The 16599-nt window shown below is 35.1% G+C and overlaps 1 protein-coding gene across 27 annotated transcripts in view; it reads right to left on the bottom strand.

The window, feature by feature from the left end:
• Positions 1-16599, bottom strand: part of ANKRD26 (ankyrin repeat domain 26) — a 96845-nt gene that overhangs the window by 17944 nt on the left and 62302 nt on the right. For 24 of the 27 annotated variants that reach the window (XR_013519593.1, XR_013519594.1, XR_008482497.2 and 21 more), the window contains 7 exons: positions 16144-16281; positions 13878-14831; positions 12038-12190; positions 8428-8498; positions 7995-8088; positions 5645-5757; positions 3480-3609 (listed from right to left, as the gene is read on the bottom strand). Coding sequence is in view for 21 of the 27 variants with exons in the window: in XM_078329622.1 (XP_078185748.1) it covers positions 3480-3609; positions 5645-5757; positions 7995-8088; positions 8428-8498; positions 12038-12190; positions 13878-14831; positions 16144-16281 (1653 nt within the window). In the remaining 6 variants the exon portion in view is untranslated. Of the gene's footprint in view, positions 1-3479; positions 3610-5644; positions 5758-7994; positions 8089-8397; positions 8499-10578; positions 10831-12037; positions 12191-13877; positions 14832-16143; positions 16282-16599 lie in introns of those variants that run through there. The other 3 variants (XR_013519596.1, XR_013519597.1, XM_078329637.1) reach the window with 3 other exon arrangements.

Here is a 16599-nt window from a genome sequence, read left to right as displayed (position 1 = left end):
AAGAGTTCTCATTAAACTTGGTTTGGTAGTGGCATAAGAATAGACATAGATCAACATATTAGAATTGAGAATCCAAGCCGGGAGCAGTGGCTCAGGCCCGTAATCCCAGCACTTTCGGAGGCCAAGGCAGGCGGATCACAAGGTCAGGCGTTCGAGACCAGCCTGTCCAATATGGTGAAACCCTGTCTCTGCTTAAAAATATATAAAAATTAGCCAAGTGTGGTGGCGCGTGCCTGTAGTCACAGCTACTCAGGAGGCTGAGGGAGGAGAATTGCTTGAGCCTGGGAAGCGGAGGTTGCAGTGAGCCGAGATCACGCCACTGCACTCCAGCCTGGGCGACAAAGTGAAAAAAAAAATTAAAATTAGAATTGAGAATCCAAAAATACACCCACACATTCAGGGGTGACTAATTTTCAAAAGGGTAACAAAACAATTAAATGGGAAAAGAACTGTCTTTCCCACAAATGGTGCTGGGACAACTGAATACCCGTAAGTAAAGAATAAAGTTGGACTCCCACCAAATACCATACATAAAAACTATAAATTTCGCTCAAATATTTAGCTCAAAATAAAACAGCTAGAGGTAAGAGCTAAAACTATAAAACTCACAGCAGAAAACACAGGTATAAATCTTGTGACTACACTTAGCAGTGGTTTCTTAGATCACAAGAAAAAACAAATTAACTGGAACTCATCAAAACATTGTAACTGCTGAGGCTTGAAAAGACACTATGTAGAAGGTGAAAAGGCAAGCCACTGAGAGGGAGAAAATATCTGAAAAGCATACATTTGACATAAGATTTACAACTAGGAAACAAAAATGCCTTACAATTCAAAAATAAAAAGATACCAAGCTAAAAAATGGGCAAAGGATTTGAATAGACATTTCTACAAAGAATATACACACACGGCTAATAAGCACACAAAAGATAATCTGCATTAGAGAAATGCAAATCAAACCACTTCACACCACTAGGATGGTATCTTTTTCCAATCAAAAAGGGAGAAAATAATTGTTAACAAGGATGTGGAAAAATCAGAACCCTCATATGCTGATGGAAATGTAACATGATGCAGCCACTTTGGAAAACAGACCGGCAGCTCCTTAAAAGGTTACACATAGACAGCACTATTCACAATAGCAAAGATAGGAAATCAACCTAAATGTCTATCAATGAATGACTTGATAAAGATAATGTGGTATATACCTACAATGGAAAACTATTGCCCATAAAAAAGAATAAAATCATGTCTTTTGTAGCAACATGGGGGGAACTGGAGGCCATTATCTTAAGTAAAACAACTCAAAAACACAAAGCCAAATACCACATGTTTTCACTTATAAGTGGGTGCTAAATAATGTGCACACATGAACTTAGAGTTTGGAATAACAGTCATTGGAGACTTGGAAGGGTGGGAGAATGGGAGGAGGATGAGAATTTACTTAATGGGTACAATGTATACTAACTGGGTAATGGTGACACTAAAAGCCCAGACTTCATTCACTGCTGCCCAATACAGCCATGTAACGAAAGAACAGTCTTGCATAAATTTAAAACTAAAGAACAGTCTTGTATAAATTTAAAAAAATTTATACAAGTTTTTAAAAATGTTAAGCATAGAATTACCATATGACCACTTCCAATTCCAATTACCAATTCCGCTAGAAAGTATAAACCCGAGAAATGAAAACATATGCAAAAACCTGTACATAACAGTTCACAGCAGTGTTATCAGTAACAGCCAAAAAGTGGCAACAACCCAAAAGCGCATTAACTGATCAATAAAATGATTTATCCATACAATGGAGTATTACTCAGCAATAAGAAGAAATGAAGCACTGATACATGCTACAACACAGATGGACGTTGTTATGCTAAATGACAGAAGTCAGTCCCAAAAGACCACACATTGTGATTGTCCAGAGTAGGCAAATCTATAGAAATAAAGAGGTCGAACCAGGAAGGAGAAACAGGTAGGGAATAACTAAGGAATGTAGGGTTTCTTTTTAGCATGATGACAATGTCCTAAAATTGACTGTGGTGATCACTGTATAACTCTGAATATACTAAAAACCACTGGATTGTATACTTTAAATGAGTGAACTGCATCATATGTTAATTATATCTCAGTAAAGCTGTTACCAAAAAAATTGATCTGATACTAGTGACTTGGGGTCATGTAATGGTGTATTGCTTGTTTTTAGATAATTGCCCAGGGTTCAAGACATAAGAGAATCAGCAGCATGCCTGTTTTATACAAAAATGATATAGTACAAAGCTATCTTTTTTATGGCTGCATGGTATTCTATGGTGGGTATGTACCACATTTTCATTACCCAGTCTACTACTAATGATAGATGTTTAGGTCAATTCCATGTATTTGCTATTGTGAATAGTGCTGCAATGAACATATGTGTGTTTGTATCCTTATGACAGAATGATTTCTATCCTTTGGGAATATAACCAGAAATAGGATCACTAGGTTGAATGGTAGCTCTGTTTTTAGGTCTTAGGAATTGCCACAATATTTTCAACAATGGTTGAACTAATTTATACACCAATCAACAGTGTATAAGCATTCCTTTTTCTCTGCAAGCTCACCAGCATCTGTTATTTTTTTACTTTTTAATAATAGCCATTCTGGCTGGTGTGAGATGACATCTCATTGTAGTTTTGATTTGCATTTCTCTAATGATCAATAATGATGACATTTTTTTCATGTTTCTTTGGCTGCATGTATGTCTTCTTTTGAGAAATGTCTATTCATGTATTTTGCCCACTTTTTAGTGGGGTTGCTTTTTGCTTGTAAATTTGTTTAAGTTCCTTACAGATGCCAGATATTAGACCTTTGTCAGATACATAGTTTGCAAAAAATTTTCACCCATTCTGTAGGTTGTCTGTTTACTCTATCTATACTTCTTTTTGCGCTGTAGAAACTCTTTGATTTAATTAGATTCCACTTGTCAATTTTTGCTTTTGTTACAATTGCTTTCGGTGTCTTGGCCATGAAACCTTTGCCTATTCCTATGTCCAGAGCCAGGAGCCATTATCCTTAGTAACCTAACACAGGAACAGAAAACCAAATACTTCAAGTTCTCACTACTAAGTGGGAGCTAAATGATGAGAACACATGGACACATGGAGGGGAACAACACTCACTGGGGCCTACTAGAGGATGGAGGGTGAGAGAAGGGAGAAGAATCAGGAAAAATAACTAATAGGCACTATGCTTAATACCCGGGTGACAAAATAATCTGTACGACAAACTCCCATGTCACAAGTTTAACTATAGAACAAACCTGCCCATCCACCCCTGAACTTAAAAGTTTAATTTTAAAAAAAGCTCTTTTTATTAGTATCAAGTCCCTAAAAAAGTTTAAAAAAAAAATCTTTATTTTGCTGTTCAAAGCACTGAGAGGTGTATATTTCCCAAAATTAAGTCATTCTTTTTGGGTCCCAAAACTTATTAAAAATTACCTTATGTTTTAGCTTATTAATCTGAATATCCATTTCAAATGGACTAGTTTTTAAATCTCCATGGAAACTAAACTCTCCATTTTCACATTCATTTAACTTCTTTCTTGTCATTTTTAAGAGGTTCTTAAATCTGCAGGGAGGTACAAAATGACTAAGTCAGCTTTTTAAAAGGCAAACATTTACTAATTATTTAAACAGATACTATGTTTCAGCACATGAGAGAAACAAATGTAAATCATGATCCTCTCATTTATTTCAATCTGACATAGATTGAAAACACTCTAATGAAATTACAATCTGAGGTAAATAACGTGAAGAAAAACTGTATGACATATACGGCAGATAAAGAGTTAATACTGTAATCACATGGAGTTTTCATAAATTATTACTATCCATTTTAGTATGGTAATATGAAACACTAACCTATTATTAAATACTAGCTAAAACTCAGAGATCAGTGTCCAAGTTGAAGAGGAAAAGCATGCCTAAACCAGGCTCAGTGGTTCATGCCTGTAATCCCAGTACTTTGGGAGGCTGAGCCAGGTGGATCACTTGAGCTCAGGAGTTCAAGACGAGCCTGGCCAACATGGTGAAACCCTGTCTCTACTGAAAATATGAAAACCAGCCAGGCATGGTGGTACATGTCTGTAATTCCAGCTACCCGGGAGGCTGAGGCAGGAGAACTGCTTGACCCCAGGAGGTGGAGGACTGCACCACTGCACTGCAGCCTGAGCAACAGAGACTCCCTCTCAAAAGAGAAAGGAAAGAGGAGAAAGAAAAGAGGAGAAAGGAAAGGAGGGGAGGGGAGGGGAGGCAGAAAAGCATATACACATTTATACACGAATGGTTGATATCCACTGAGCACTGTCTGTAAGAAGAAAAGTACAAAAATAAAGTACACACAAAAAATATCAAGATCATTCAAAGTAGAAAAGAGACAGGAAAGAAAACATCTTTGATGTCTGAGGTAAAGGGGAACAGGAAACAGGGAGAGTTTTAGAAGGAAGGAAATGAGCAGACAGAGCACGTATAAAGACTCAAAGGCTGCTTTCAGAAGAGCTCTAGAAATCTTTGCTAGCAGAATGTTAACAAAGTAAAAGGGATGCAAACCATGTTAGAGAAAGGCAGTAAGAGAAAAATAGTGATTACAATCAGAACAAACATAGGTACTCAGCAAATAAATAGAAAAGCAGCCATGTTGAGGGCTTCCAAGGCAATGGGTAACGTTCCGTTTTTAAATCTGGATAGTAGAAACATGATTGCTCATTTTACTCTTAAATCATACATATATTTGTATATGTATGAGGCATATATGTTTTAAAACAAACAGAAGTTTAATAACACATATATCTCAGGTATACAAGGGAGATATCCATGGGAAATGAGTAAATTTCCATGATATATTTTATAACTATAGAAAAAGAGAAAGAAAGAAAGCAGAAGCTAAATCAAGATAATTTTTGATGCTTCCAAAGAATGACACAGATCGGTTTTTAGATATTAAAAAATTTGAATATCTTCTTTGAAAGGAAGGACACTACCAAAGACAGAAAGATTACCATAGAGAGTGAAAGTATCTTCAGAAATAAAAATTCAAAGTAAAAGATGAAGAGTAAAGTTGACATTATATGCCAAAGGCATTGTCACTGTTTTCAAAATCATAAAAGAATAAGTGTAATATTTAGGCATTCAAAAAGTTTCAGATTGTGCTACAACTTGTTTCATTAAGAAAAAACTGATGTTGGCTGGGCGCAGTGGCTCATGCCTGTAATTCCAGCACTCTGGGAGGCTGAGAGGGCAGATCACAAGGTCAGGAGTTCGAGACCAGCCTGACCAACATGATGAAACCCCATCTCTACTAAAAATATAAAAATTAGCTGGGCGTGGTGGCGAGCACCTGTAATCCTAGCTACTCAAGAGGCGGAGGCCGGAGAATTGCTTGAACCCGGGAGGCAGAGGTTGCAGCGAGCCAAGATTGTGCCACTGCACTTCAGCCTGGGCAACAGAGTAAGACTCCATTTCAATAAATAAATAAATAAATAACAAGAAGAAGAAAAAGAAAAAGAAGATATTAAATAAATTTTTATCTAGGTTTGAAATAAGTAAAATTATAGTTAAATCAATTAACAAATGGTTAAAATCGATCTGAAATATTAAAATCTTACCTAGTTATCTCTCCTTCTAATTCAACATTTTTTTTCTTTTCTTGATCCAAATTACATTCCAGAGACTGTTTTAATTCTGTAAGTTTCTTTAATTGTTCCTTTTCATCCTCAGACTTTGAAACAAAAAATTTTCAATTATTTTAAAACTCTGGAAACACTCTTCTTAAAACTATTATTTCTCATAAGTTCATAAGTAACATATGTTTAGGCAAGTTTAAAAAACGGAGTTTACAAATCTGATGCCAACTAGAACAGATTTCAAAAATGACTTTTCTTAAAACACTTTACATTTCTTTTCTGGAATTTAAATTACCAAAATTTATTTGTTAAAAATATAAGTGTTTACACATAAAATAATAAAATTAATGAAAATTCTTTTTTAACAAAGTTATTTTAGATGTACATTCTTATTTCTAAAGTTACTCTAGAAACACTGTCATCAATAGTTCAAGCTATTCCAGGTTTTGTTAAATCAAATCATAGTAAGACAATTTTTAGAAAACCTTAATCTGGTTCCTGTTACATTTTTGATACTCGCCCGACTTTATGATGAGCTATTTCTTATTCTCTATAAACATTCTTCCATGAATTTCAATTTTTCCTTTTTTATTAACCATTTCTCTTTAAATATTTCTCCACAATAAACAAAAACATAACTTTTTCCTGATTCTTGTGGCTTTTTTAATCATCGTGTTTTTCCACTGGACTCTCTTGTTTGTGTTTGTTTGTGACAGGGTCCAACTCTGTGGATCAAGCTGGAGTACAATGTTGCAAACTCCAGGGGAGTGATCCTCCCACCTCAGCCTCCTGAGTAGCTAGGATAACAGCATGCACCATCACACCAGCTAATTTATTTTTTACACACACACACACACACACACACACACACACAATTTTTTTTTTTTTTTTTGATGGTTCACCTCCAATATTTTAATTTTGGTGGTGCAGAAATGATACATCATCAGTAGAAACTGTACTTGGGAGTACTCATACAATCATTGTTTATCACTTTCAGCACACTTCAATAAATTACCAAGCTTTCTAACACTTTATTATAAAATAGGCTGTGTGTTAGATGGTACCTTACAGGTGTGTTATGAAGATTAAATGAGTTCATACATATATTTTAAATAAACAGTGTCTGGTACCTGGAAGGAGGATAGGAAAAAGGAGCTATTCCTATTGTTAATGATGGTGATTTATTCAGCACCTACTGCCTAATAAATACAAATGCTCCTCAACTTCCTATGGGGTTTCTTCCTGATAAATCCATCATAAACTGAAAATGCCATATATAAAAAATGCATTTAATCCACCTAACCTACTGAACCGGATAGCTTAGCCTAGCCTGCCTTAAACATGCTCAGAACACTTACAATGGCCTATAGTTGGTCAAGCTCATCTATTTTATATTTTTTTAGAGACAGAGTCTTGCTATGTATGTTGCCCAGGCTGGTCTTGAACTCCTGGTCTGAAGCGATGCTCCTGCTTCAGCCTCCTAAAGCACTGGGATTACAGGTGTCAGCCACTGTGCTAGCCAGACTCTAATATTTTTTAATACATGGTCTCATCTAGAGATCTATTTTTTTCATCACTTGTCTTCTTTTATATTAAAATCTAATTTTCAATCTTAAAATTCTCATTTTAAAATTCCAAAAGCCCTATTTTTTAGTCCTTAATCTGCTTTACTTCTCAGCAGCAGCTACTAAGTTACCATCCCTCCCCTCGGCTCTTCTGACCCCACTTCATTTTTAAATGCAGCAACTCCTCATGCTGAGTCCTGTCCTCTCTGTAAATTCTCTAAGAGCTCCTTAAATCTCAAGGCTTCATCCCAGATTCCCTAATCTAGATTTCTAGCCCGGACCTCTTTCCTGAGGTCTCTTCCTTCTGGTTCACTTCTCATAAACGATATTCTCAGCCATACATCCATAAACTATTACTTGGTGCAGATTTATTTTGTAGACAGCTAGTCTTGTACATTTTATGTTGACTCTTATTGGTGTTAGAGTATAGTGTTAATTTCTCATCTTGGGTGGGCACACTCACCCTTGGGATGTTGACCAACGTACTTTGTCTTCTTTTTCATGCACAAAAGTACTTTTAAAACATTACATAAAATTAACTTCAAGCTACTAATATAAGGTACGTATGAAGCATAAAAAAATTTCAGACTTCGGTCCTATCTCCCAGATATCTCATTATGTAGGTACAAATATTCCAAAATCCAAAAAAATCCAAATCTGAAACACTTGTGGTCTCAAGCATTTTAAATAAGTAATACTCAACTTATTCTACCACTAGAACAATAAAATTCCTTTTCAGGATGAAAGAAATTAAGAGGTTGACTTACCAAATCTGCATTTAACAAGTTTTTCTGAAGCTCTTCAATTCTGTCCATTTGCTTTTTGATTTTAACTTTTAACTTGGCATTATCTTTTTCAAGCCTGCAATGTATATTTTAAAATAATTATTCTCACAGATAAATTTTTAAATGCTGTGTAATTTCTTAAAAAACACCTGAAAGTATAATTACATAAATTCTTAAAGATTTGAAAAGTAGGTCATTTGGCAACTCATCATTTTTCTAGTTGTGGTTTGCGGATAATGCACAACATTCTAGGATAATATAAAAAATTATGCATTTCAAAATAGCTTAATGCAGAAATTATTCCTTAACTTCACACAGATGTACTTATAATCATAGCTGATACAATTCTCATACTACACTGCTTATTTGCTCTATAAATAATCACATTATTCTGTGTACTGCTTTAAATTGTTACTTTTGCTTGTGATCTTGCATCTTCTCAACACATCTGACAGCTTCTGCATGTTGATCCTGTGCTTCCTGCAACTAAAACAAAGAAAAAAAAAGTTTACTAATAATCTAGTGCAAATCTGCTTATCACATGTTTTTGTAACTAAACCTTATTGGAACGCAGTCACACCCCTTCAATGTGCATATTGTTTATGGCTATTTCTGTGCTGTGACTATAGAGCTGATTTCTTGCAGCAGGTATCTTACGGCTCCCAAAGCCTAAAATAATACCATCTGGCCCTTTACAGAAAAGTTTAACAACCTGCATTCTAGAACTAAAACACATTATTCTTGTTTTCAAACTATATTTTATCAGATAAATACTACTCAAACTTACAAAATTGGTAAAAGGGGGCCGGGCACAGTGGCTCATGCCTGTAATCCCAGCACTTTGAGAGGCCAAGGCGGGTGGATCACGAGGTCAAGAGATCGAGACCATCCTAGTCAACATGGTGAAACCCCGTCTCTACTAAAAATACAAAAAATTAGCTGGGCAAGGTGGCGCATGCCTGTAATCCCAGCTACTCAGGAGGCTGAGGCAGGAGAATTGCCTGAACCCAGGAGGCGGAGGTTGTGGTGAGCCGAGATCGCACCATTGCACTCCAGCCTGGGTAACAAGAGCGAAACTCCGTCTCAAAAAAAAAAAAAATTGGTAAAAGGGAGAAAGACAGGAAATTACCTTATGGTAAACATTTATATTTTTGAATTCCAAGTACCACCACATCAACTATAATTGTAAATATTTATAGATGTGAATGACCATGGCTATGCCAGTGATAATAAAAATTAACATGATGACATGTTAGGTGACAACTAGATCTTTCATGAAATTGAGAGGCAGTATCCACACAGAAGCTGGAATGGATGGGTGGGAATCTCAGCTCCACTAGTTACCAGTTGGGTGACCTTCAGCAAATTAACATTCAATGTCTCAGTTTCTTCATTGGTAAAATAGAGACAGTAATAGTACCTTCTTCACTGGAATGGTAAGAAGACTCAGTCGAGGAATACACATATAAAGTACTTAGATGAATACATAACACATAGTGAGCTATATTTCTACTTTGAGACATTGATATAATAAAGTTTTTATTCTATTTTGTTATTTTTTTTACAAGCCCAGAGCTAACCTAGATGGTTATTCTAAATATATTTTAAGATTGATGCCACATAAAGTGGTATCAATCTATGAATCCCAGAACTGGCTACACATTAAATGTAAATTTAGATTTTTTTTATATAGTGAGAAAAACATGAGCATTTGATTGAATAACTCCTTTATTAGATTAAGTTGTTTCTATTTACTTAAAATATATTTAGAATTACCATCTAGGTTAGCTGTGGGCTTGTAAAAAGAATGAAATAATAAATAACAAAAATAGAATAAAAGCTTTATTATATCAATGCCTCAAAGCAGAAATTCTTAGTATAATATAAAGTAATTTTATCCTAACAATTGCGAAAATATTTTCAACTTATACAAAGATAAGTGACACGCATATCAGACATTATTCCCCTTGTAGGCAAATATATAATTAGACATGATTCTTTCTCATGAAAAAAATAAAAGCGAAGTTAAATTAAGGACAAATTGTTCTATACAGACTAGACAAAAAATGCTAAAGTGTAAGGTCAATGAGAGCCAGAACAGTCAGAGAAAGCTTCCCAAAGAAGGGGGAATTGTGCACCAGTGCGCCAGGTCTGAACAAATGAGGCTAGATGAACAGAAACTGCAAAGGCAGGAAGAACAGCAGGAGTAAAGCAGAGGGACAGTGAAATCAGCCCAATTAACCCTGAGGATAAAATCCAGTGGCAGGAGAATAAAAACATATGTCTTATAAATAGATGTTCATACTAGCATTAATTACAGTAGCCAAAAAGTAGAAACAATCTAAAGGCCCATCCACTGATGAATGGATAACTGGTATAGCCATACAATAGAATATTATTCAACAATAAAAAGAAAGCGCTGATATGTGCTACAACACAGGTGAAACCCAAAAACATGCTAAGTAAAAGAAGTCACACATAAAAGACTGCGTATTGTATGACTCTATTTATATGAAATGTTCAGAACAGGCAAATTTTTTTTTTGAGACAGAGTCTTGCTCGTTACCGAGGCTGGAGTGCAGCAGCATGATCTCAGCTCACTACAACTTCTGCTTCCCAGGTTCAAGCAATTCTGCCTCAGCTTCCTAAGTAGTTGGAATCACAGGAGCGCACTACCACGCCCAGCTAATTTTTGTATTTTTAGTAGAGATGGTTTTCGCCATGTTCATCAGGCTGGTTTCAAACTCCTGACCTCAGGATCTGCCTGCCTCAACCTCCAAAAGTGCTGGGATTACAGGCATGAGCCACTGCATCCAGCCTAGAACAGGCAAATTTAAGGAGACAAAATGTAGACGATGGTTGTCTAGGACTGGGCAAGGCGGAGGGACATAGATGGGGTTGGTGGTAATGGCTAAGGGATGTGGGGTTTCTTTTCAGGGTGATAACAATGTTCTAAAATTGAATGTGGTGATGGTTACAAAACTCTGTAAATAATCTCAGAGACACTGAATTGTACACCTTGAATGAACTGTATGGTATGTAAATTATGTCAATAATGTTGTTTTTTTTTAAAAAATCCAATGGTGGGATCTAGATAATTTTCTTAATTCTCTAGTTTAGAAGTACATACAATACATGATCTAAATATTTCTATGTTTTTGTAATACATTTTAAATGAAAGGAAAATAAAGGAAATGCCAATTTCAAATAGTTTGTAAGTTAACCTAAAACATCTGCATTTTGGAGAAAAATTAATGGTCTTTCTGTACAAATTAACTTGAAATCCATAAAATAAATTGACACAGATTCTGTATCCATTCACAAAAGTGAAAATAAGAAATAAGACAATTTTCTGGAACATTCCATTAAACATTATCCTCTAACTTAATCTGGCTTGCTTCACCATGACAATAGCAAAATCACTATGACATACTGTTTAACAGTAGAAAAAACTCCCTCAACTTCTGTGAGGAATGATGTGTAATTCTCAAGTTTCCTAAGGCTAAATATTATTTTTTAAAATGTGCAATTATAAGAAAACATGGCAGAATGAAAGTCATAGTTTAATAAACAAGATGGGTGTGGTGGCTCACATCTGTAATCCCAGCACTTTGGGAGGCCCAAGCGGGTGGAACACCTGAGGTCAGGAATTCGAAATCAGCCTGGCCAACATGGTGAAACCCCAGCTCTATTAAAAATACAAAAATTAGCTGGGCATACTGGCACATGCCTGTAATGCCCAGCTACTCGGGAGGCTGAGGCAGAAGAATCGCTGGAATCCGGGAGGCAGAGGTTGCAGTGAGCTGAGATCGTGCCACTGAACTCCAGCCTCGGCAACAGAGTGACTCTCCGCCTCAAAAAAAAAAAAAAAAAAGTAGCAAGTGTATTATAACAATAATAAAATTTAAATTAATTATAATGAAAATTCAAAAGAAGGCTATCCACTGAAATGTGCATGATAAAACACTTTATATTTAGCCATATATATAAATATTAACCGTTGACATGTTAAATTTCATACATACTTGATTTCTGATTTGACCTAATTTCTTCTTTAAATCCTGTGTCTCATCTTCTAAATTAATACGATAACGTGATGTAACCTCCAGAGAAGCCTCTGACATAGACTGTTTTTTTAGGGTATCAGCCAGTTCTTGTTGAAGCTGTCTCACAACAACCTGATAAGACATTTTTGTTACTGATTTTGTAAATCACCTTATTATTAAGTTATATTAAAAATAAATAATGTTAATAATATTTAACTGTGATATATATAACTTAAAAAATATTACCATATACACTGATTCACCTTCTTGTTCTCATATTTACACATTCCTGTTTATTACTGAATTCAGTTAAGGACACAGAAAGTGTTATCTTCCTGCCAAATAGGTCTGATGTTACTTAAACAACAGATTCAGCTCACTATTCATTCATCCCCTGATGAATTTACAATGCTTAAAAACCTCCTGAAGTCTCGAAATAAATGAATGAATGAAACTGGTAGTGATTAACTGTACCCTATGCAACATTTTCTCTCTTTTTTATTAGAAACTCAAATCAACTTCAGAGCTCCTCACATATTCAATTGCTTGCCCAAATTCTTCCAACAGATTCCTATCTCAGAATACAGGTAAATTCCAATGGCCTTAGAGGCCCTAGGTAACCTGACCTCCACCTGCCTCCCTGACCTCAGCTGCTATGACTCTCCCCTACTCACTCCACTGGTGATCCCCTACACACTGAAAATGGTGATCCAATACAAAACTAGTAAATCACAAATCACTATACTTACCTTTGTACTGAACAAAGTTACACCCAAATGATAGTTATTGAGCCTTGAAATGAAAATTATGAGCAAGTTATTTGCACGTAATATATTCAAAGTAAATCATAAATACCAGTGGGGAGGTTAAATCAAATATGGTTGCTAAAATTCACCACATTTTCCCTAAATTATGGTTTAATAAAAAGTACATGCTTTAAAGAATTGAGAGATCATAACAATATGTAATTTGAGGCTGAAATATTTTTAGACTTGTCAAATTGACAAGAATACAAATAAAATCACATCAACTGAAATACATAAAAAGCTACTGACAGAAAAGTATTAAGAGATACACCAATACACTTCAGTTTATCTAGGAAATCTATTAACTGTCAAATAACACACTTAATTGAATCTTAATTTCAAAATACTCATTTCAGGTACGAGCATTTCCATTTATCTGCTTCATGGTGGCAGAAAAATGGAAATGTTCTTAAGACGTAGCAACATAAAGACATTAAAGTTACTACTTCAGCAGTAAAAGAATACATTATTCACATTAGTTTACTATTCATACTAGTCTCTACTAACAATTCATAACTTAAAATTCAAAGTTTCATAGATGATATAGTAAAGCATCTCTCAGCTCTTTTATTTGCTGAAAACAAGAGATGTTTCTAAACGGATAAACTTATCATCTATTTATTTTTATATTTAACTACATCCAACCTTTAGCCAGAAACAATTTTTTTTTAAACGGAGTCTCACTCTATTGCCCAAGCTGGAGTGCAGTGGCATGATCTCAGCTTACTGCGACCTCTGCAGCCTAGGTTCAAGCAATTCTCCTGCCTCAGTCTCCCGAGTAGTTGGGATTCTAGGCGCCTGCCACCATGCCCGGCTAATTTTTGTATTTTTAATAGATATGGGGTTTCACCATCTTGGCCAGGCTGGTCTTGAACTCCTGACCTCTTGATCCACCCACCTCAACCTCCCAAAGTGCTGGGATTACAGGCGTAAGCCACTGTGCCTGGCCCGAAATATTATTTTAAATTTTCTTTCAGGAGGTTTGAAAAATATTTATCTGTCTTGATACTTACTTCTCTTTCTGCCTTTTCATTTTCATATTGACACTGTCTTTCTTTTAGGTGATTACATTCACTGATTAACTCCTTATTTCTTTCTTCTAGCAGAAGACTTTGCTTTTCGCTCTCAGCTTGCAGCTTTTGTACAATAGCATGAAACTGCTCTTGGATATTAATCACTGTCTTCTCTTTATTGTCAGCCTTGTTGTGGGCATCGTCCAGTTGTTGTCGAAGCAACGTATTCTCACTTTGTAGTTGAGACAATCTCTCCTCTACAGACTCCTGCTTTCCAATGTATTTATTCACTTTAACTTGTTCATTTTGATACTTTTGTTCCATTTCCTTCAGTTGACACTGTGTTTGGCTTAGGTCTGTTTGTACCCGTTCTAAACCCAAAGTCTTTTCTCTGAGGGCATTGCTCGAGTGATGGAGCTCAATTTCTAGGCTATTGAGTTTACTTTCAGTTTTAGAAAGTTGTTGAGAAAGAATCTCATTGTTATCTTTTAGGTTAGACACATCAAAATGCATTCTGTCTTGTAAACGAGACCACTCATCTCTCGCTCTCTGGAAAGCAAGTTCTAGGTCTCTTTTTGATGTCTCACTTTGATCACGATCATGTATAGCAGCAGCCAGTCGAGCACGGTATGATTCAACTTCTGTTTCCAGTCTGTCCTTGCTTTGCTTTTCATTCTCCAGTTTAGACTTTAGCATCGCATTCTCTGCTGTCAGAACATTAAGTCGTCCATTATACTGGGATATTGTTTGTGTTAATGTTTCCTCATTCTGTTTTATAGTCTTCTGAAGGTCTTCATTCTTTTCTTTCGCAATTTCAATGTCCTCAAAACATTTCTTTTCTTTTTCCTGGTTTTGATTTTTTATTGTGTCTATTTCTAGTCTTAGCATAGCAATTTCTTCCTGCAACACACTATTTTTATGCAATAGGTCTTTTTCTTCATGACTATGAGAATTCTAGTAAAACAAAGGAAACTTTTAGCTAGCACCCAAGAAAATGACATATCACGATTTCCTTGACATTAAAGAATCACCTGTACATTTTACAATAAGGGGGTTACAATAAGTATATATCCAATTGAAAAAAAAGTTGGATCAAAACTCAAACCTTACAGAGCATAAACTCCAAAAAGTTCAAAAATTTATTTGAAGATAATTAATTCATTAAAGTAAAAAAGAAACCACTAGAGAATTTTTAAGAATCTCAGAATTGGAAAGGCCTTTCCCTGAATTACAACAAATTCAAAAGCATAAAAGATTAATAATTTGACTACATTTAAAAATTGGGTTTATACTTTGATATCTAACCCATACACCACCCCATAGTAAGAGCCCTGGCTCTGCATATATTTAGACAGATCAAATTTCCCAAAGTCCTTTAAGTTCCTTTTTTCTGAGAATATTCTAGAGATATTCTACTTTTCTAACATCTTTATAGTCAGTTATAACAATTACATTTATTGATGAATAATAAATCTAGGCACTGTACTAAGCACTTCTACATATATCGATGAACTCATTTAGTATCACAATTCTGAAAAGGAAAGGTTAAGAAAATATAAGCAAACTGTATGACTTTCCCCAGGTCCACTGACTCTATTTGCAGTGGTGTTCTGCTAAATCACAATTACTTCTGTGATATAAATATTTAAATACAAAAGAAGCCTTTTATTTCAGAACACTAATGGTAAATAAGACAAAATTTGTAGAGCTCCTCTTAGAAATATGAGACTATTTGTTGTTGCAATAACTTTGGTTTCCCTTTCCTATTGTTTGAAACCGTAATAGTGTGAAACAGGTAGAAATAGCTCAACTGTTTTACTAGGAACAAAATACGTATCACTAAATTATCACTAAGTATATATGATGGCATATCACTGTTTCAAAAGCTCTTTTTACTGAAATAAGATACTACTTGCAGCAAACTATTACTCTTCTCAAAAGTGAGAAGAATAACAGCCACAATATGGTCCCTGAACTAGCTGTACTTTTCCTCTCTTCCTATGGGTAGAAGTAATAACTAACCTCTCCATTAGTATAACAAGGTGATGAAATCGGTTCCAAAAACTTGAGCATCTATTGTCAGTAGCAAAGGTTTTCAGAATGTGGAAAGACCATCAATTCCTATGGAAGATACTATTAAAAGCTTCTCCTTTGGATGAGGCCATTCTGAATGTCATTACTTGACTGCTGCAGACAGCTGGTTTTTAAAATATATACACATACAAATACATATACACACATATTTGAAAATGACTACAAGAAATACCTCAGAATTCATTTTCTTTTGAGTCATTTCAATCTCCTTTTGTTTGGAAAGGTGATTGGTCAGAATTCCATCTTGTAACACTCTGGCATTCTGTTCTCGAGAAAGTTGCCTCTGAGTGTCATTTCGCTCTTGTACAACCTAGAGATACGTTAAGTTTTGGGCCTATTAGCATTTTTTTAAAGTCTAAAAGGTTAATCAAGAGCAGAATTTAAAAAATAACTTATAAAAAAGAAATAGCATATTAAAACACAAGAACCTTTATTACTCAAGAATTACTCAAATTTTAATCACATAAATGACAGCTAAATTCATCAAAGAGCAAAAACAGTTCTTAAATGCAGACAAATATAGAAGTGTGAAATAAAATGTGTTCACAAAACATTTTACTAGTTTCATCATTTTAGAGGTATTTAGCCTTTATTTTAACATAAAATGCCTAAATTAACATTTATTTTA

This window comes from Callithrix jacchus, chromosome 7, assembly GCF_049354715.1.
Source record: "Callithrix jacchus isolate 240 chromosome 7, calJac240_pri, whole genome shotgun sequence".
In the NCBI taxonomy this organism is placed as follows: domain Eukaryota; kingdom Metazoa; phylum Chordata; class Mammalia; order Primates; family Cebidae; genus Callithrix; species Callithrix jacchus.
Note: the sequence above shows the minus strand (reverse complement) of the source record. Positions and strands in the feature narration are given on the sequence as shown.